This window comes from Patagioenas fasciata, chromosome 19 (assembly GCF_037038585.1).
Source record: "Patagioenas fasciata isolate bPatFas1 chromosome 19, bPatFas1.hap1, whole genome shotgun sequence".
Taxonomy (NCBI): Eukaryota; Metazoa; Chordata; class Aves; order Columbiformes; family Columbidae; genus Patagioenas; species Patagioenas fasciata.
This window is the reverse complement of record NC_092538.1, coordinates 9,587,708-9,609,696: the sequence shown is the minus strand read 5'-3', so window position 1 is coordinate 9,609,696 and position 21,989 is coordinate 9,587,708. Positions and strand designations below refer to the sequence as shown.

Below are 21,989 nucleotides of genomic sequence, written 5' to 3'. Positions count from 1 at the left end.
TTCATTTTGCTGCAGGTAAAGACCACAAGGTTCCTGTGCATACCCAGAAAACATCATTTCTAGCAGTGGAAGAAAAGCGCTTTGCGCGAGATGGTAACATAAATCACTGAAACATGTTTGTTTGGGTCAAGTTTATAAAGTCTTTCCAAAAGATAAGTGGTTCTTTGCATCTGTTCGTTCCAACCTACCACTTAGAGCGCTGCCTCGGGGGGTGGGCTGCCTGCGCTCTTGCTAAATCTTCCCTCTGTGCTTATTCCTAAAAAGTATCCACCTGCATTCAGGTGTGTGTGCTGTCCATCGCTTAGAGGAATCCATACTCGGTTGCCACCGATCGTGATGTGGATGCAGGAATAAAGAGAAGTCTTGAGCTGGCAGCCGCTTTCTTGGCCCCATCCTAGGGTGTCATTCCACAGCAGTGCCACCAACCTGCTGCCCCTTCCTGGGGACCCTGTGGGCATCTCGGTCCTGTTGGCTGGGGCAGAACCTGCCTGGCACCTCGTGCTGCTGTTGCACCTGCTCTTTTCCCTGGGCAAGAGCTCAGGGCTTGGAGAAGCCCCAGGCACCCAATAATACACAGTAGGAACTTCATTGTGAATCTTCCAGCACAGCAGGAAAACATCTCCATCCCTCCCCCTAGCTAATGCGCCACTCAAGCATTTTTCTCAAGGTCCTGGCAAAGCTTTTAAGGTCTCATCCTGGCTCAGAATGGTACATTGCTAATACCATCAATAAACAGCGTGTGCAGTAAATTGATTTGAGCCCGTGATGTGCCAACATGCAGGACAGCAGGGCTGGTACTCGGCTGGGAGCCTCCGTGGCGTCACCCGCAGCCTGTCCTTGACTGATGCTCATCGCCATGCAATGTTGGTGCCAGCTCAGGCGCCCAGCTCAACACCTCCTGCTGTGGAAACCCATTCAAGCCCTCCCGTTAAGTGGCAGTGACACTGTAGGGCAGAGGGATGGGGATGCTCCAGTGGTGCCTCCCTCACCCAGAGTGCTGACTGAACGCAGCTGCGCCAGCACCGCAGCTCCAGCACCGCAGCTCCAGCACCGCAGCTCCTCGGGGCCACCTCAGGCAGCACCGCAGAATGTTCACGTATTTCCATGTGTAAGAGTGGCTTGGGGATCTTCTTCAGGGACCAACGTTTCAATTCTTCTGCCAATTCACCAAAATACAGGCTCAGCTCCCTTCTTCCCAGGGGACTGATCCCTACAGCCGGCCTGCGGACAGCAGAGACAGCAGCAGTTCAAATCAGCAGCGACAGCCACCAGAAAAGAAACACGTCCTTCTGCGGCGCTGTGAGATGTTCTGTTTTATATGGCTGCACCAACCTATCGCACATTCAACCTCTCCTCGCTCTTGGCGTTGAACGTTCTCGAACCGGCGGCCCGGGAGGATGAGCGCACCGAGCCCCCGGCGCCCCCGCGCGGCGGCGCTGAGGCGCGCAACAGTCTGAGCCCCGCCCCCGCCCCCGCGCCGAGCCCCGCCCCGGGGGCTGCGTGAGGGCCCCTCTTCCTGCTTCCGGTGCCGGGGCTATAAGAGCCGCTTCCGCCTGGGCCCGGTTGTTGAGCGGCGTTTTCCGCTTTGGGAGCTCGAGCCGCCAGTGCCATGAATGCTCGCGGTGAGGGGCGGGGCCTGGCGGTTACCGGAGCAACGGGCGGGGGGGTCTGTCCGTGAGGGGGGGGACGTTACCGGGACAAGGGGCGCGGGGGGATGCGGAATTACCGCGGGGGGGTGGGGGGAGACGCTCCGTTACCTGAGCGATGCGGGGGGGGGGAGGAGGCGGTTGCTGGGGTAACGGGTGCTGTGGGTGAAGGTGGGGGGGGGTGTCGGTACCGGGGGCCCCGGCGGTGACGGCTGCCCCGCGGCCCCCAGGGCTAAGCACCGAGAAGGCCGCGGCCTTCACCCGGCGGCTGCGGGCCGAGCCGCAGTTCGTGCTGGCCCAGAACGTGGCGACGGTGAGCGACCCGCTGGAGGTGTGTCTGCAGCGGCAGGTGGTGCAGGACACGGTGCAGGTGTTCCAGCACGCCGTGCCCAACGAGGGCAAGCCCGTCACCAACCAGAAGAACTCCGGTAAGGGGCTCTGGGGACCGGGGTGCAGCCCCTGGGCTGGGGGAGGCTGGGGGGTGAACGGTGTTGTGGTGACTGTGCCGCTGCGAGCTGTGGCTGTTTCAGTCCTGGCAAAACGGGGTCCCTGCTGCATCCGCTTGAGTTAATTACACCCGTTAGACTCGCAGCGTTTGCTTGTCTTTCCCTCTGTGTATCACAAGACACGTGCATTTGCAGTAAAACATTTCTGAGCTTATAATGAACTTTTTGGTGTTTTACAATCCCAGTGGCCAAAAGCTTGAGGCAGAACTGTGTCGTGAATCTTTGTTGCAGTTGAGATGGACAAACAACATAGACAGAGTTCTTATGTACAAACAGCAGTCTCCAGTTATTGCCACAAATGCCTTTTTATGTAGTTTTCACCGGCTTATGTGTCTTTTTGCTATTGGTTACAGGCTGCAATAGTAACATATCATTGGCTAATTTTGCTGTTGTCAGTGTTACTCTTTTACTCCTTTTTTTTCTCATGGGTACACCTTGATATCTCCAGATACTCTTCTACTCTCTTCTTATCTTCAAGGTCAATCTCTGTTCCCATACCCTCTGTCAGGGAATCCACAGACCCACTGTAGTCCCCCACAAATCTTGTGTTTTAAACAAGTCTTATGCAGCTCTTAAACGCTCCAGTTTTAATTCTTGTTGCTTTATCCCTCAGGGAGATGTTGGATCTTTTCCTGTCTCAATGCAATGCGTCTGCCTTTCATGAAGAAATACAACATCGAGGAGTTTGAATTCAGCCAGTCCTATCTCTTTTTCTGGGATAAGGTACTGTAGTGCGGGTCATGGGTTGTGCTAGGATGGCTTATTGATCAGGTATTAATACTGGAACAAAATTTTGTTTAGGCTGGACTATTTTAACAATCCATATAGGAAATGTATTATTTAAATATGTATTTTAAATGTGGGTCAAGCAAAGTGAGGACTTCCAGGCTGAGAAGTTAGCTGTCAAGATGTTGATGTTTGGAGTAGTAAAAGGCTTTTTGCAAGTGTTGTGTGTATTTCAAAAGCTACTCATAGGAGGTTTAGGGGAAACATGACTGTAGCTGACCTTTTAGTCATGTTTGTGATCTACTGATCTGCAAACTCTGTGCCCACTGTATTCTATGAAGGGGAAACAGAGAAAATAGTTTGAGCCAGGCTTCATTGCATAACTTCTGTTTCGTGTTTCCTCTTCCCCTACCCTCAAGCTCTGTTCTAACTCCTAAATATTTGGTCTATGACAGAAATAAGATTATATCATAAACCCTGGAATACTAGAGGGAGAATAAGAACTTCAGTGGATGAACAGAAGCTGGCTTCATCTAGTAAAGACTTTGCGAGAACTGAAAACTCAGGAATGAATTAATGTACAGTGTCACACTTAAAATGTTTTTCCCATCTGTCCCAGGTTGAACGTTGTTACTATTTTTTAAATGCCTATGTGGAAACAGCTCAGAAAAAGGAGCCTGTGGAAGGAAGACTGATACAGTACCTGCTCACCAACCCCACGAATGATGGTGGCCAGTGGGACATGTTGGTTAACATTATCGGTAAGAGAATTGGTCACTAAGAGCCCTTCCTGAAATTGCAGAGTGATTTGAGATGAGGAATTATGTAGATGAGGAGATAGTTTGAGACTTGAAAGTTTGCTAAGGAATATAAAGCCATTGGCCGCTATGTTTTTTTAATCAAAGACCTTTTAAATGCCAGGCTTAAATCTTGTGTGGCATCTTCACTCTTGCATATTGCTGATGATAGAAACTCAAATCAACAGAAGTAATTAGATACCGCAGAGTTTTCATTTACTAAAAAGGTTCAGCCCCCTTTTACTTCAGTCATTGATGTGACACTGTTTACATTCATGTATACAATTTGTAGGGCAGATGGTAAGGAAAAAAATATTGCTAGAGCAGGGTGTGTCTACAAGGCAGAAGCAAAACTACAGAGTTGCAGCCTGGAGAAAGATGGTATCAAGATCAGTGAGAAGGAAGTGATGTGGAATGTGGCAATGCTGGTCTTGCGAAGATCCTGTGTAAGTGGGATCATCCTTAGGCTGATTAAGGAGATAATTCTCTGTATCTGAATTACACTGGCATTTGTTTTAATTTGTTGTGAAACAATGTGATGCCTTTGTAAATCAATAGACCAATAATGTAAGTTTACAATCACAAAAGGGATTTGTTTCTTTGAAGCCTGGAGGTTACTATTTTTTTTCATGCAATTCTTATAAATATTTAATCAGGGCAGAGAATTTTGGATGCTGCTGTTGTTACATCCAGAGTCTTGCAACATTGCAGCTTAAATAAGACTGCCTTATAATCTCTACACAAACCCAACAATATTTAGCTTTTACATGGGTATAAGTGGAAGCACTAGCATCTACTGTGTCAGGAAGACAGTTGTTAACCCATAGCTTTATTACTTGCTTTTAGAAAAGTATGGTGTTGTCCCCAAGAAATACTTCCCGGAGTCTCATACCACAGAGGCTACTAGAAGGATGAATGAGATCTTGAATCATAAGGTAAAAATTAAGTGATATAGTGAAGGGGAGGGGAATCAACCTGTTCCAAGTGTTCTAGCCACCTTAATTTCTCTTCATTGACCATGGTATTAAGTGCATCTCAGCAACTTAACTTGCTTTTATTCAAAAAGCAGCCTAAAGTCTCACAAATTCATCTTGAAACAGGATGGCCGTGGCTGGGCTTCAGGAGCTTGAAAGTACCTCACGTGATTTTCATAGCAATTGTTTCTAATCCTCGAATTTCCAATGAGTTAATTCTTTATGTGTGGCTGATTAAGTCTATTTCTGCAAAACTAGCACTTGGCATCTAAGTGACTTTTTTCCACCTTCTCAATATTTCATGTACCAGTATGCCAAGGTTTCTAGACATTACTGCCAAATTTGATGAAAAAAGAGAAAAAGGGCATTTTCAGAACACTGAATTTTAAATATCAGTTTTCAGTATAGAATTGTGCAGCTTTGTCTGAAGGAAGGTGTAAGCTTGCTCCCTGAACTACAGAAATGAACTAATCTGGGAAGGTGCTACTGAAGGTAGCCAGATAAAAAGGCAATTAGCGTGTTCGTTTTTTTAATGGGCTTTGATTATTTTTTCCAGTTCACATACTACATGCTCAGGGAAAATTGCCTGCTGAAGTCCACGTGAAAAATGTAGAATATGTGCTTAAATGAGCTCAGACACAATGATGGGTGTTAATGTTATTCTTGTCTTGAACATCGCAAACCAGCTGGTCTTGTGGGAGCCCCACTCACTGCTCCCGGCCTTATGGATGGTGACAGTAATGGGAAGCGTGTGCTGCTCGTCCTGCAGCTCTGTGGGCCGTGGAGAAATGCGCTGTTCTTTTTACCAACCAAGAGATCAATTATGCATTAGAATTGCAAAATAAATTTTACAGTACGAAGCCAGTCTGTTCTCTGTGAGTCACAGAGGCGGTAATGCGTGTGAATGTTGCGCTATGCTGCGGTTACAGAACCCAGGGAAATCAAGCATTGAAAGATAATGGCTGTAAGCTTCAAATCAGTGCTTGGAAAACAGAGTTAAACAAAAAATAACTTATTTATTAATTTCTTGGTGATCTTTTAAATAATCCAATTGTCTCTATTTTTTTAAAGAGCATCTAACAAAGGCTTCTGAAAGGGATTTTGTTCTCATTTTGAAAATGCATTATGAAGAGAAAAATAGGTGCTGGAAACAACCAGATAGGAAGTCCTAAAACCTGATGAGGTGACACCTTTCATACCCTTAGAGTAAAATGACTTTCTTTTTAAACAGATGAGAGAATACTGTTTGCGGCTAAGAAATATGGTGGAAACCGGAACAAATAAAGCAGAACTTTGTTGTGCGATGGACACTATGATAGAAGAGGTAAATATATAGTGTGAGATGAATCTTCTTGGAACATGAGGCCAGAATGGATGAGATTTTTTGCTTAGTATTGCCTTGTAGCTATTGGATCAGCCAAAACAAGTGCCTTTGTTTGTTGAACTAGGAATGTTTTGTATGACAGCACGCTTGGAGGTATTCAAGTGAATGTTTTTGAATTGTCTTGTTGTTTATGTCATCCTGAATTTTTCTAGTGCTTCCAGACAAATCTTGAATTTATAGGTTCCAGGACTATATTTTATGGGGACATCGGCCCCCTTTCTGTAGGAAAGCAGCATTTTGTATCTCAAGAGAAATCAAAATAGTGGCCTGTCAGGCTTTTATAAACAGTAGGAAAGAGGCAGGTTGAAAATCACATTCTGATGGTTTGAATGTGAAATCTCACAGCACAAGTGTTGTTGCAGAAATTCTCCACAAGAGAGCAGAAGAGAACAACAAAAGGGGTCCTGCATAATGGAAGAGATGTGAGTGTAACACAGGGCTGAATCCAGCTGTGCTGGGGGGCGGTGGGGGAAGGAATCACAGCCTCAGTTTCTGGCTGTGCAAATGAACTCTTATCAAGATAATCAGTCAACAAATCTGCAGTGTGCCCTGTGTGTGTAGGGCTGGCCCTCTGTCTGGTCACGCTGGATGTGACAGCGGCATGTGCCATTTTTCTTATTCACTAGTTCTCATACAATACCCAAAAGCAACTTCAAAAGTTCAGACTGTTTTAGTATGGGAAAGTGCATCAATTTTTTAAAAAGTACATATTTCATTTATTTCTCCAACATACAATGCGAAGTGACACAGTGGTTTCCATGTCTGTCTTTAGGTGACTCAAGAAATCAATTTTTTTGGTTGTGTTTTTTCTGCAATCCAGTAAACATCAGTTTTAGGCAGAATCTACCTTGGGATATTTCTGTAAAGCTTCAGGCAGTTCAACTAAATACAAGTATTGATCTCAAGTTAACACAGTATTTCCTCTTGTGGTGCTTTGCAACTTAAGTGGATTTATGTTCAAAAACAATTATAGTTGAAGCATGCAGTTGCACCGTCTTGTGTACTTTAAAACCACTTAGTTTTAGAGGTTAGACTGCTCTTTTATTTCATGTGTTTATATGTGTATCAGTGGTACTGCCTCTATTTTTGTATGTGTAAAGCAGAACTTGGGTTAGTTCTGTGAAGTTTTATTCACATAGCAAGCCTTGGTTTGCTCATGCAGGGAGGCAGTGCTTTGGCTAAAATGGGGCAGTCGTACTGGGACACAAGATTAAATATTCACTCCAGAACTGTATAAACATTCTTCTTATCAAACCAGCGCATAGCAGGTCAGAAGTTGAAATCAGTGTGGTGCATGTGATTGAATTCTTCTTCCTTTACTGTTCTTTGTACATTCTTCCTTATCAGGAGTGTCCTTTTGCCCTCCTCGCTCATTTTGGTTTTTAACATAGGCCAGTATGGCTTTGCCTTATCTTGGTTCTAGTTGTCACTAGAGTGATATAGATCACTTTTTAAAGATGTCTCCTTTTTTTATTTATTGATAGGGGAAGCTTGTGAGATACTGAGAGATGGCCCATGATGGGTGTGGTGACAAAACAATTGAGGGAGGCCCTTCCCAGGCTCTGCTGCCTCCGAACTTGAGACTTGTGTCTCCATCACTTTCCTTCCTCTGGCTGGAGGCTGCCTGCTCGTTTTCATCCTTTTAAGCACCTTTCTTGCTTATTTTGTTTTCGTGGCCTCACCTCTTATCACTTGGGGTTATTGGAGGTAATGTGGGTGTAGCTACAGCAAATGCTACCTTTTATGCTGTCTGTGCAAAACTAAATATTTATAGTAGCTTAGGAATTTACATTTGCTCTTTAGTGTATTTGTTGAGAAATTAATGTGTGAGTTCCTCCAGTAAGAGCATTAAGCCCACACCCTTGTTTCAACCTGTAATTAATCTCTTCACTTGTTTTCTTAAACTGCTTGGAACAAGAACACCTTTATTTCTATTTTGTTCACAGCCAAATAGTGGTACTTAGCATGAACATTGCACTGCTTTTGCCATCGGCACAGAGCGCAATTTAGCACAAAACTGGTTCTTATGGAGCCTTGGGATACATGTGAATCAGCTCAACTGGCTCCAGAAAGAGTAAGTCAGCTCTGGGGAGGGTGGTGTATCCCCTCCCTGTGGAAATCTGCTGAGAGCCCCAGAGAGCTGGCGCAAACCACAGGCCTTGGGTGTCCATGCAGAAGGTGCAGCTGAGATTTGACTCCCCTTATTTTGAATAACCTATTGGTTCCTTGCAAATAAGACTTGTGCTCAGGACTTGGACAGAGCTGAAGTAGATCAGTGTTAGCTGGACTCAACAGATTCATGCCTATTTAAATACAATTCAGTTTTCTGTCCCTGTAGTACCTGTGGCAGGTCCTGCTAAATATTCCTACAGACAGTCATCTGGTTATGCTACCTATGAGTTGGCACAGTTTATGATCAGCCTTGTGAGAAAGTACAGTAGTGATTTTTAAGTGCTGATTCATATTCTGATTTATAGGGAAGCTGATTACTTGAAATATGGTCAACTTTTTGTGCTAAAAATCAATAGAATGCTGTCAACTGTGAAGGATGTCACAGTCAGCAGGCAGGAATCTTGAATTAAATTCCAGAACATGCCAGCTCAACCCTAAACCAAGGCATTGTTTAAAGTATTAAAATGGATGAGAAGATTTTTATAGGCTTTTGAAATCCAAATGAATATTATAGGGGGGGGGGGAAAGGATTAGTACAGGGGAAACACTGGGAGAAAATGCTTTGCTGTATGTACATTATAAGGTCAGGTTTGTCCCTGCATGTGCCAAATACTTAAACCTTTCTAGAATCAGTTTGGGTGAAGTTTCTCTTGCACTGGAAAAGTATCTTGTTGGAGGAGCTTCAGAATTACTTAAATGTTGGAATGAGACCAGGCAGTGTATTGGCTTTTGCTTTTGGCTGCTGCCTTCCTATGATAAGCTGGAATTTGTGTTCAACCTTAAGCTTTTGTTTTGCCTGATGGTTTACCTGAGAATGGAGTGTGAGAATGGAGAGACATTTTTTCCTGTGGCCTTTCAGATGGGTTTTGAGCTGTTGAAACATTTAGATTTCCAGAGCTGAATGCAAATAGTTCACATGTGTATGTTTATTTGTGTTCTTCAAAGGTGGATGTTAAGATCCCATTTCTCTAGCTGGATCTCATATGGAGAAATCAATTCACCGGTGGCATTGCTGTGGTAGGAGAGCCAGACCCATGTGTTTTGGCAAGTTCACACTGTTTGCTTCTCTGGGCAGGTATTCAGAATAGTGAGTACTTGCCTGGGGAACCCTCCGGAGACCTTCTGCTGGGAGTTCCGGGATAAGGAGAAGACCTACCACAAGTACGGCCCAATGACACCTGTCCAGTTCTACAATGAGCATGTGAAGCCTTACTTCAACATGGAGGACAAGGTTGGGCTGCTCAAAGGCAGTAGCTTCCCAAGATCTCTTGTTGTTGTTGTTTGGTTTTGTGTGGTTCTTGTTTGTTGTCTTTTTTCCTGTTAAGCTACTTATTTTCCACAGTTGCAGGTGTACTGTTGCCCCTGTAACTGCACCATGTGTGACAGGTGCTGCTTGCACAAGTCACAGGTGGCCCTGGGTTTATTCACCTGTTTATGCTCTACCCTTCAATTAACCATGATCTTGCATTGCACTTCCATGTCATTTTGTAATGATAGAATATGTAACAATCAAATCAGTCACAAGATGCCATAAGACAGCCATTAGAGAGCAGGGGTAACATGCGAAGCTGCTATGCCACAGTTATGAGGTGAACTTAAAACCTTAAACCTGGTATTTCAGCCGAGGGTTTGTTTGCTGATGGGACAGACTGCTGGCTGGGACAAAAGCAGTTCTCAGAAATCCATCTAGATTCACTTCAAAAGATTTCAGTTAAGTTGCACCTTTATTTATGACATCTTGGTTTTTGGCAGGTTTGTCTAGTGAATGATCCTCGACCTCAGAACCCGTACAACAGGCTGTACACGGTGGAGTACCTGGGCAACATGGTAGGAGGGAGGAAAACACTCTATAACAACCAGCCTGTTGATGTCTTGAAAAAACTAGCAGCAGCATCTATTAAGGATGGCGAGGTTGGTTTGGTTTCTCTTCACGAATGGCATGGTACACCTCTCGTGATGTAAAACTCACTGGGATATGGCCTAGACGTGATTCTGCCTTTTATTTGTAGGCTGTGTGGTTCGGCTGTGATGTTGCAAAGCACTTCTATGGCAAGCTGGGAATCAATGACTTGAATATGTAAGTAGAAAGTCGAAACAATAGCATTTGGGATACTTGGCTAGGACACCACTGTTTAATAAACTAATTTGTACAGACTTTGGATTATATACCCCAAAAGACTATATTTAAGTAATTCAGCAGCAAGGGAAATCATTAGCTAAAATTTAAATCATTTAAGATGCACTACAAGTGGTTGTTAAATATTCTTATTTATTTGAATTGTCTGGTATTTGGCGAAAAACTCCTAAAGGGATCAGTTCTGACACTAAAAATAGCTGAATTTGTACATCTGTGCACTGGTTCCTGGGACAGCACAGTCTACAGATGCTCTGATTTACTAGTGAGAATTCTGTGTCCTTTTTGATGTTGCTTATGTGACTTTCTAACAGATACAACCATGAGCTGGTGTTCGGTGTCTCTGTCAAGAACATGAACAAAGCAGAACGGTTAATCTTTGGAGAATCCCTGATGACCCACGCCATGGTCCTGACTGCTGTCACCGAGAAGGTACAGTGTCCCTCCTGGAGTTCTGTGTTTGCACAGATGTATTTGAATATTCTGGCAGCTTGTTTGTGCTCTGGGCTGGCTCGCAGTGTGTAAGCTCTAATGTTGGAGCTCAGCCTGTATGTCGCAACACAAGGCCTAGGTTGTCTATTCTCCCTGCGTTGTTTGTGTCTGACTGTTCAGAACTATAAATATTTAAAAAGGAGGCGAGAATTTTGGACAAGTCAAGGGTTTCTCTCCTGCCCACCAACTTTTATAGGAGAGAAGTCAGCTTCTATTTTGAAGATATCAGAAGACCTGTATTAACTGATTTTAAATACAGATTTTGATGCATTGTGCTGAGCAAGACACTCAGTATGACAGCAAGTATTTTCTACCGTGGGTTAGTCCAATCTGTATTTTACAGCATGGAGCTCCTTCTGTGAAAGTACCAGCAGGAGGCACTTTGCAGCAGTGTTCACCTCCTGCAGCTCCCTGGCATGGGACCCCTCTGACCTGCTTGTAATTAGGGGAGGAAAACAGTGTCCAAAATAGCTCTGTGGCAGACAGATGAATCCACAACTAAATCAGCTCCTGGCACTATAACAAAGCGCATATGAGGTAGAAGAACTATGCAGATAACCTCAAGATGTAAATTTTCACAGTGTTGATGTTTTCCATGTATTTCCAGAAGTTGTCACTATTAAAGTTTCTTTGAAGTGATCTCTTCCTGTCCAATGTGACCTTGGCTGGAGAAATAACAGCTTGTATAGAACTGAAAGAGTTTGAGCTCTTAAGTTTGAGCACTTGAAATGGGATTGCTGAGTCATAAGAATTTTTCCGAGTTATATTTTACAGTTCAGTATAACTTGTCCTGTTGTATTCTATGTTCTGGGCTCTTACCACTTCTGTTTTGTGTGCCAGATTGTTAAAAATTGAAAACTGCCTTTCTGGTGTTTAAAGCCTATTTATCCATTCACAGCTGAAGTGTGTATGTTTGTATTGACTGTAGCCAGTTACTGGCTGTACTTCATTGGCCACTACAGTCTGTGGTCTTTATCTTTAAATTCATTCTTTTGCACACTTAAATGTGTAGTTATGTAAAATGTGACCTGATAAAGAATGTGTGTAGATGGATGGTATCTCTAAAATCAAAAAATTGTTTAGAAGAAATTATCCTAGACAAGTCCAGCATTTAGAGGCTTTTCCACATTCAGAAATGGACTAAGTTGTTTCTACTTTTTATTTGAACATGTTGTCTTATATTAAACCTTAACTTAATCTAAAGCGGCTTTGATAAACTGAGTTGTAAAATGTAATATTTTGGATTTACCTACTTTATAAAAAGGCTTTGAAGATTTAAAAAATCCTATTACAATTTTACAACATGAAAAACTGATGTGGATTAAATGCACCTTTTGGTTAAAAACTTAATGTACATGAACATATTTATCCTGGTTTCTGTCTGAAAGCATCGAGAGTTGACTTATCCCTAGTCTGGTGGCTCTCAAGTGTCTTACTTTAATGACTGCCCTATATTTTTTAAGGGAGAATAGAAGCAATACAGCAATATTCCATTGCATATTAAAAATGCATTTATAGGGTGTTTTGCAGGTTATTTTTTTGTATTTAAAAATATTTCAGTAGCGAAAGAATAACTATTCTTTGGTTCCTCAAGGGACCCTCTGTTTCCTTAGGAGAGGCTGCTTGACGGAAGCAACAGTTCGCTTTGGCACAGCGAGCACATGAAGTTGTTTTCAGTGCTCTGCTGTACTCGGTAGATTTGAACCAGGTTCAGGTACACACAATGCAGGCTAAAATACTGCTGGACATGAAGTCAATTACTTCATGCTCATTAGGAGCCTTGTGTATCTCTTGAAGCACCAGGCTTGGAGCTGTATCCTTCAGATCCTCTGAGTGCTTGCACTTGCTCTTATTAACACTGCTCTAAATTACAGTTGCTTCATTGTCCATGTTCCTTCCCTCTGATTCCTGGTTCAAGCCAGTTGTCCACTCTGTGTTTCAGAAGGCCCAAAGTTTTGATAGGTGATAGAGGAGGCTGCTTAAAATCTGTCAAGTCAGTGAAGTCCAGACTTGAATTTAGTTAAACTTAAGCTTCTTGGTTAAAATATTTATTGCAAGCTCTCTTCTTGGCCACATTTCCTCCTACTTTATGTAAGTAGGTAAACAAGTATTTTCAAAAACTGTATTTCTCCAACAATTAGCAAGAAACAGTTGCCTGAAAACTGTAGACTTCTAGGAGTTGAGCTCTGTTTTGCTGATGCTGGATTTAGACTTGGAAGGGTTGGCTGCTGTAAACTCACCTGGTCCTTCACTACTGAACAACCATCGACTTGTTCTGTCACAGGATGGGCAAGAAGATGCGTTTGAAAAATGGAGAGTGGAAAACTCCTGGGGTGAAGACCGTGGTAATAAAGGTAAAGTGATTTATAGTCATGATAACAGGAAACTGAACTCATGTGGTCTTGCAGTGGTGTCTGTTCTGAGTTAGCTATAGACACTCACAGCGAAGTAGTTCAATAACAATATTTAATTTTGACATAACAGTGACAGTATGTGTACTTTCTACCTTCAAGGCTCAATGGGACAGTATAAAATGTACTTTGAAATGTTGTATTGATTAGCCTTCTTATCTAAAAAGTAATATCAAAACTTGTCTCCAAAACCAAATTAATAATTTTGTGAAGCAGCTCTATGTATAATAGATAATATACTAAAATGCCTAGTTAGTTGTGCCCTTATTGTCAGAACACTTTGTTTTGAGACACTCCAGATACTTGGTTTGATGTTAGATGCTACTAGTGGTAAAGTGTCCAGGAAGGAAGCGCCTTACTTGACTTGCTTTACAGCCACTCAGCGTGGACTTTGGTTAGTGCTCCAAACTCTGAAGTTAACAGGTGTCTGTCAACACCTTTGACTGTGTAGCTGTATGTGCTCTTGGCCAAGGTTCAGAGTTGTTCTTTATTAGAACTGGAGAAAAGCTGGGCTCAATTTCAGGATACCGGCTTCTGCTTCCAAAGGGCAGCGTGGCAGACAGAAACCTGACGCCGCCAGTAGCAGTTGTGCCTGCTGAGCCGTCGCGGAGCAGCGGCGGTGCTGTGCTGGTGTGACGGGGCCGGAGCCGTCGCGGAGCAGCGGCGGTGCTGTGCTGGTGTGACGGGGACGGAGCCGTCGCGGAGCAGCGGCGGTGCTGTGCTGGTGTGACGGGGCCGGAGCCGTCGCGGAGCAGCGGCGGTGCTGTGCTGTGATTGATGCGTGTAGAGACCTGCTGTGCTTTTGGCTTTCTTCACTTCGGACATGGAATCCAAAATAAAAAGCTACAGCAACTAGAAATGAAAGAAATGTCGTGCCTCAGGCTAAGTTAGAAATAACACTAAATGAAGCCAGTCACCTAGCCTTAGAGTTTTACTTTGAACTTGTTTGCCAGCTTACTTGGTTTGCTGTAACAGTTTACCTTCTGTAGCCGTTAGCTCTTTTCTAAATATGGGCTCACTTTTCAAGAATGAGTTCTTCTAGAGCCGTTAAAGAGGAGCTAGTTGTTCCCTTGAAGTGTAACAGGACCCCAGCGTGACTTGGATAAACCCTTGTACGCACAAGTTGTGTGCATGCCATCTATGTGAACTCTTCTGAGTCACTGCCACTTATCTGTGGTGTTCTGGTGGAGGCCGTGGTCCCTGGAGAGTCTTGCTCACTGTCTGTGGCTTGTTTTGGTTGGGGAGTTTCCTGGAGAAGTGCCTTGACAGAAAACCCCATCAGATCTATGAAGCTTGACTTCATTTGACTACTTTTTCAGGGAGGTGACTCCCTGAATGATTTTCTTGGGTATAACCAAACCACACACTGAGCTAAAGGCAAATGGCTGTATCCTTCAGAGCTCATTCTCAAACATTAGAAGAGGTAACTTGGCAGATTTCATCCCCTTCCTGCCCTGCTCTTTCAGCCTTCAGTGTCCAGTACCAGCTGGTGTAGGAGGGTGAGGATTTGCCGTCTGTCCTGCTGTGCCACTGAGTCTGTCTGGCTGTGTTGTGGGTGTTTTGTTATTTTTATCTTATCTGCCTTTTTAAGGACTTGGGTAAGTCCAGTGCAGAGACCCAGGATCCACATCACTGAAGAGGCGGCCAACAATGATGTTAAACTTGGCACATCCCAGTTGGGGCCCAGTTGCGTGTGGGGGATACAAGTAATCCCCAACTCCATTATTTGTTGGACAGGTTGATAAAGGGCACAGCCTACAACAGAACACCAGGGAATAGACTTTCACTCATTAAAAAACAATTAAACAAATGACTTATTGTTGGTAGGAAATTGAAGTGTGTTTTCACGCGGGGTCCCTCTTGCTTTGCTCTGAGCGCAGTCTGATGTGCCAGATAATTCCCGTTTCCCCAGATTTGCATGGTGCAGAATGACCAGGACTGTGACTCCTGGTTTGGGTATCGTGGGATGCAGTTTATTGCTCACACTATGTGGAATGGGCAGAGCTGAATTCTTGTGGTAGCGCTTGTGCTGGAGAAAGGGAGGCCCTGGGAACAGCATTGCCTACCCTAAATATGTAGTAATTATATTGATATCTGTTGTAAAAGTGTTTCTTGGAATCATGTCTGTTTTTCCTCAAGGAATGGACACAGCTGCTGACAAACATTGGTTGTTTTTTTTTTTTGAGGTAAAAAAGTCACTTCCCAGTCAAATACTTCCTTTCTGTGTGTTACTGGCGCTTTGTCAGCCGTGCAGGCAAGTTTAATTATTCTGCTTACTCTTTTGTTCTGGAGACACAGTACATCATTACCTAACTTTGAACCCGGCTTATCCCATCGGATATCTTTTTTTAAAAGCAAGCAAGAGGGGAATGCTAAATCATGTTATCACATCCATTTGGTAGGGGTCCATCTGCTTGTTTTGGCAGGAAAAGAGCTTTCTTGTGATAAATGTCCAGCTCCCTTTTGACTTTTTTAGTCTCTTTTGCTGGCTGTTGCATACATACTCTTCATGTTTCAAGAGTTTAACTGCAGATATTTAGTGTCTATATATGTATGTATCATCCTATAAACACGCTATGAGAGGCTCTGTTAGTTTGTTCTCCCTGTGGAGGAGTTATGGCACAAGCACAGAGTGGCTTGTACCAGGTCCTTTGGGAACTTTCATGGTCTTTATTTTCAGGTGCCTGGGTAATATGAGCTGGGTTAGGCAATAACTCACAGGCCACCCATCCCTGACCCACCAGCAGCTCAGTAGTTTTCAAATGCTGCGTTTTCAGGTTTTCCTGAGGGTAAGTTAGAGAAATGAGGACCAGCCTCATATACAGAGGAGTGTGGTTTTGAGGTCGGTGCTGTGTTCTGTTACAACACGATGATGCTGTTCCCAGTTTTTCCACATTCTGACCTTAACACACAAATGGTGCGAGTAGAAGCAATTTATAAATTACCCGAGGTAAAACTCTGTGTACCCTGCACAGAAATGCAATAAACTTTTCCGTTCCTTTTTCACTCCTGTTACCTGGCTGGCAGGCTCATAGGTAGATGTATTGCTGCATATAACGTGTCTCTTTTTAATGAAGAAATCGATAAGGGCTCTCATTGTGCTGGTGGGCACAGGCCTTCTCAAAGAGTGACCTTATTTGCATGGTCTGAAGTTCTGCTTGACGCTTCCTTCTCGTTCAGACGCTGCGATCCTAATCAGCGCTGTCAAGCTCCGAGATACAGGATGTCAGCAGCACAGTTCATTATCCTCTCAGGGTGCAATTACTTGTTGGCTCTTGGGAGTGAGAGGTTTTTGTGTGTCCCAAGAACTCATATCCTGGGGAGAGAATAATCAAGGCAGCTCCCTTTGGCAGTGTTTCCAAAATGGCTTCTAGCTTGGATTACAATTGATAGGGTTTTTAATTTATGGGAATTATCTGATCTCTTGCTTTAGAAACAAGATGGTGTAGATAGATGCATTTATTGTCCATATTCTTTGGACATTTTCTTGTTTCATTTGATTGTGTGATGATACTGTATAAGAACACGAGGAACTTTATTACATAAAGCCTTCTCATCTGTCTTCTAAATGCTTTCTCCCAGCCACTCTTATTTGCAGTCCACCTTGAGTAGTTTGCTTCCAATGATAGCGTTCTGCTGAAACCTGAGATACTCTAAATGTGATTTCCACTCCCCTAGTTCAAAGCCTGTTCGCTGAAATTCTCTGTATTATATTAAGGGAGAAAATTAAGATTTAGTTCAGCTAAGGTGTGGTTTAGATGGCTTTATGTTTGAGGAAGGCAGATGGCTTCCTTTTACTGCAAGAACTAAATGTTTTCTTAAGCCGAAGCTGGCTTGGATATTCACCTGGAAAGCTTCCTTTTTCTTAACAAAATCCTGGAACTTGTAAAGTTACACACATCACTTTACATTCTGCCTTAACTACTTTTCTTAAGGTGCTGTAATTCACTTGGGTATTCTCAATGCCTGCTTTAACAGAGGAACCGTAGATGATGGATATCCTGGGTCTTGATTTTCATAACAGGCTTCTTGATCTTTCAGTGCACATGAAGTACATCCGATTAGCCTATATGTGATTGGTCTTGAGATACCAAGTATGACTAGGTCCTGTTCAATGCCTCATTCACAGGTGAAACTTATATATGTGACTGCTCCACTGTCCTGGTAATGGTTGTGTTGTAATGAACTGTTTTCATTCCAGGTTACCTGATCATGACCGATGACTGGTTTTCTGAGTACGTGTATGAAGTTGTGGTGGATAAGAAGCACGTACCAGATGACATCATGGCAGTGATGCAGCAGGACCCCATCGTTTTGCCAGCCTGGGACCCTATGGGGGCTTTAGCCAAGTGAATTACAGCATATTTGCCTCTTAACGGTCAACCAGAAGTAGATGCAATAGAGAATTCCAGTGGTCGGAAGCCATAGCCAAATGCTAATGTGACCAGGCACTCAGCATGGTCTGTACTCTTGAAATGTAAGTTAAAGACCTTTGGGAAATAGCGCTTTACTGACTTGGCCGAATAAAGCTCTCAGACAGGCTACTCCACAAAACTAAAAGGGATAAGGAAAAAACTCATAATGAAAATGTATTACAAGTGCTGTCAATGGCAGGTTTTGATTTTTACCTTTACATTTTTAATAATAATCAGCATAGTAACAGTAGAATTATTTTGACCAGTGTTTTCCTTAGAAAAGCTGGCCTTAAAAGGCCCTTTAGAATTAACAGCTAGGTGATTGTTAGAACAAATACATCAAGATACTCATGAATTAACTATCCATGGTCTGACTCATACCATAAATAATGCCCAAAGTATTTTATATATTCACATTTTTAGTTTTGCTGATGTTTTGGAGGGGAATAAGAATTTGAAACTGCTAAAAATTACCTTTAGAAAGTTTTCCAGTCAAATTGTTTCCTTGAGGTTTCCAGTTGGTTTTATTCTTCCATTATTGAGCTAGGACTGGATAATCCATATCAAGGCCTGGTGCTATGTCTGTGTGCACAGGAGCGCTATTTTTCAGTTACATTAGCAAGAACAACCGTAAGTATGTTCACAGGTGGAGTTAGTGTCATGCTCAACAGGAAAAAACGTTTTAATTGCTGCATTTTATTTGGATGTTTTAAAAAAACCAAGATGGTGCTATGAAGCTTTTGAATAAACACTTTCTAAAGTGACTGTTACAGTTCTGTTGTCTTTTTTTAAATGAGCCTCCTGTAACTAATGACATGAAAGGATATTAGTGACCCACAAACTGAGCCAGAATGTGAAATAGGGAAATATGCTGCTTTATGGACTCAGTAGTCAAAGATGCTCCTCTTACTGGGGTCTGCATCTACCACAAGTATCCCTTTACCCCCTAAAAAAGCAAACTTGTAGGCTGATGGACCACTATGGTTGTGCACAGGCCCCGTCATCCACAGACAGGACCCTTGAGTCATGGGGACCCCATTGAACTGGTCTCCTTGGAGCTGCTGGGGACCCCACTGAACTGGTCTCCTTGGAGCACCAGGTCTGCAGTGGAAGCTGCTTCTCCTCAGACTGGCCAACAAGGAATGTTCCTTGAGGACTGAGACACCTCACCCAACTGGTAAGTGATCTGGGTATCCCTGAGAATCCTCGCTTTGTGAAAAAGTGTGAAGATGCACACTAAATCATCACCCTAGAGCTTTGTGATGTGATCCCTTGAGTTGGAATCAGCTGTGTAGTAACTGAGCTCACTGGAATCAGTGTTGGAGTGCTGAATAATTTTTGATAAGCCACTTTCTAGCTGGCTTTCTGCTAAACAGTTCTGGTTAAAGTCTGTTTGGAGCTTATTGCCTGTCTAAATGGACTTTTGGGGTTCCTCCATGACACTACTGAACAAAGAAACACAAACATAGTATCTCATGTGCTACAGGCACTCAGACTTCAAGCACGTTACTAATCCTTGGATTTAAATCATGCCGAAATGGTGGGCTTTGTGTCCCTGACAATTTTCCTGTTTGTTACTGGATTTAGTCATCGACAAATAAGAGGGTGAGGGTAAATAACCACACTGCAACATGACTGCCATAGGTAGCAGATGCAAGTAAGAAAAGGATGTTTGGTGTGGCCGTGGTTCTCCACAACTTGGTTTGACTTTTCTTCCATTTGGGCTACAGAGGTAGGAAGTTATTACATGATTATGAACATGTATCTTCTGCTAGTTATACAACTGTGTGTATATATGTGCATATGAACATGTATTAAAAATGCCAAGCTCAATCATGTCTGTGTTACCTGCTAAACTAAATCCAGATTAGGATTTGTCTAAAAGTCATCAAAGATGATTCAACCTGCTGTGATTAACATTTCCTGAAGTGGGCAGGAGTGCTGGTTAGATAAGGGAATCTGGTGTGGAACAGCAGCAGGAGGTGGTGGTTGCTGCCCTCGAATGTTGTTTTAAGAGTCTGTGCCCTTTGCAATATCCCCTGCAAAGGTAGCAAAGCTGTTCTGGAGGTGTACAGAACGCACCTTGGCAGCACAGCGATACCATCATTTGATTCCCTACTAGTGAAGTTCAGCTCGTATTACCCCAGACTTGTGTCAAAAGGTTTTCTGTTGTCTCAAGAGCTGTGAGGATACGGGAGCAAGCGGCTGCTGCTCTCAGCTCACCTTTTCCAGTAGCAATGGTGACGAGCAAGACCACAAAGTGCCTCTGCAGTGTATTTTCCTAATCTAGAAGACTCCAAGTTCAATGCTCTGATCTTTTTCTGTGGTTCAGGATGGGGAGATGATCTCTGCTTCCTACAGCATTGACAGGCAGCAGCGTGCATCATGAGTGGTTCATTTTGTGGAAGTTCAGGCGTACCTGTGAGGATATTGTTGAATAGTTGATTGGTCATATTCAGTTATCAGGTTATCATGAAATATCTTCCCACCATTTCTGATTTACACTCTGTGATCTCTATCAAACCACACGAGCATGTATCATGGAAGGAACAGTGCTGAGCCAGGAGGAGCTGGGTATGCAAGCAGAGCACGTGGAACAAGTGTTAAATAATTCTGAGTGGTGTGGAGAACCATAAAAATACCATGGTTGATCACATACTCTTGTAGAAAATAGTGTAATATTGGGCTGTATAAACAGAAATAACCTGCAGTGTATGTGAGGTGACCCTGTTGGGGAGCGAGCTGGAGCTGCGGTACCTGGTTTTGGGGGCTGCACCTCGGGGACGATGCAGAACAAACGTAGAGAAGGGTGGTGAGAACCATCAGAGGGTCAGAGACTGCGATCAGTAGAAGGCTGAAAGAACCGTGGTGGTTACTCAGAAAAGAGGGGAGACGTTCTGTTATCTTAATTTGTGAATGGATGCTTTAAAGAAGGGAATTTTGTTCACACTGCTTATAATAAATTGATCAGAAAGTCATGGGCTCCAACTGCAGCAAGACTGAGTGAGATTATTAAAAGCTTTCTGGTGCCAAAAATAGTGAAGAACTGGAATAGATTGCCTGCGGATGTGTGATGCCTCTGTTGTCAGGGATCTTTAAGAACAGGTTACAGAAGAACATGTCAGAAATGGCATTTGTGTGTGGGTGTTTGCAAAGAGAGGGACCAGGTGATCTTTGGGGTCCCCCTTGGCTTTATGGGTCTGATGCACAATCTCTGCCTCACGCTGTGTTACTTGCATCAAGGCGAGTAAACAGCCTTGTACTCAATGCTGAACTCTGGTGGCTCTGAAACGAAGCCAAATCCCTTGGGAAGCTGTAGTCAGCACAATATTTTGATTATGACTAATGCATGTGTTGTTTTGGGAGGGTTTTTTTTCCAAAAGGTCAGTATTTTAGTCTTTCAAAAAAATCTTTCTGCTAATGCCATTACACCAGTTCTATTTCCTTTATGCAGCCAAAGAGTGAACTTTTTCTCTGGAGTTTAACGGTTTTGCCCATGGCAGCACTGATGGGGATTGAGTCTGACAAATTAAAAATTGTTTCCAAGCCAGTTTTTGTTAATCTGAGTATTTAATATATTGTCCAGCGTGTGCTTATCTCTGCAGCTCTTGCCCAGATATTTCCCCGTACAGCTTATACAATAGTATGTTGTTTTCCTTTCCTTTAAATAATTGCAGAAAATCCACATAGCTAAAACACGTTATAGGAAACGAAGCCAATCTGGCAGAAAGTTTTGCCTTTATGCCCAGCAATTTTATAAGTTCTCTGTGAGAAAGGATGGGGAACAGGAATGGAAACACGCATGTCAAGGTGAGAGCTCTGTTTCTTCGAGGGTGGTTGAACAAGCGGTTCTGACATTCATGCTAATGACACTAATTCAAAGCTGGCGAAATATTGGGTGGGATGTTCTCTGATGATAGCCCATGAAAACCAGTCCTGTGCTTTTGGTAGGAATCAATAGCTGTGTGCTCTTGTGAAGTAGGTGCCTTTGTCATCCATAAATCACACTGTTGTATCTTAGGGCAAATGGGCTGGATCCTTAAGATTGTTGGGAAACCGGCCAAGTAACAGCTTCCTTTTCCAGTTTGCCAACAAACCCGCGTTGTTTTCATGTCATCATTCGAAGACGGCTCCTCTGACAGGTAGAAAACATTGGTAGATAATGCTATAAAAGTCAGCTATCTCAGGTCTGGATGAAAGTCAGCAAATAATAACCTCTGCTAACTAAGAGAAGGCAGAGGCAGGAGGAGAGGGGGTGTGTGGTGGCATTTGTAGGTTTTCAGAACTCGGTTTCTCCACCCAAGTGCTTTCTCAAACAGTTGTAGAGGAAAC

The 21,989-nt window shown here is 43.3% G+C and overlaps 1 protein-coding gene across 1 annotated transcript; it reads left to right on the top strand.

Moving 5' to 3' along the window:
- Nucleotides 1-1,509: 1,509 nt before the first annotated feature.
- Nucleotides 1,510-18,421, top strand: BLMH (bleomycin hydrolase). Its single transcript, XM_065853229.2, has 12 exons — nucleotides 1,510-1,622; nucleotides 1,877-2,074; nucleotides 2,766-2,875; nucleotides 3,498-3,639; nucleotides 4,522-4,610; nucleotides 5,881-5,973; nucleotides 9,281-9,436; nucleotides 9,958-10,116; nucleotides 10,215-10,282; nucleotides 10,654-10,771; nucleotides 13,116-13,185; nucleotides 17,444-18,421. The coding sequence occupies exons 1-12, from the start codon at nucleotides 1,610-1,612 to the stop codon at nucleotides 17,593-17,595; spliced, it is 1,368 nt and encodes a 455-aa protein (XP_065709301.1). The 5' UTR covers nucleotides 1,510-1,609; the 3' UTR covers nucleotides 17,596-18,421.
- Nucleotides 18,422-21,989: the final 3,568 nt, after the last annotated feature.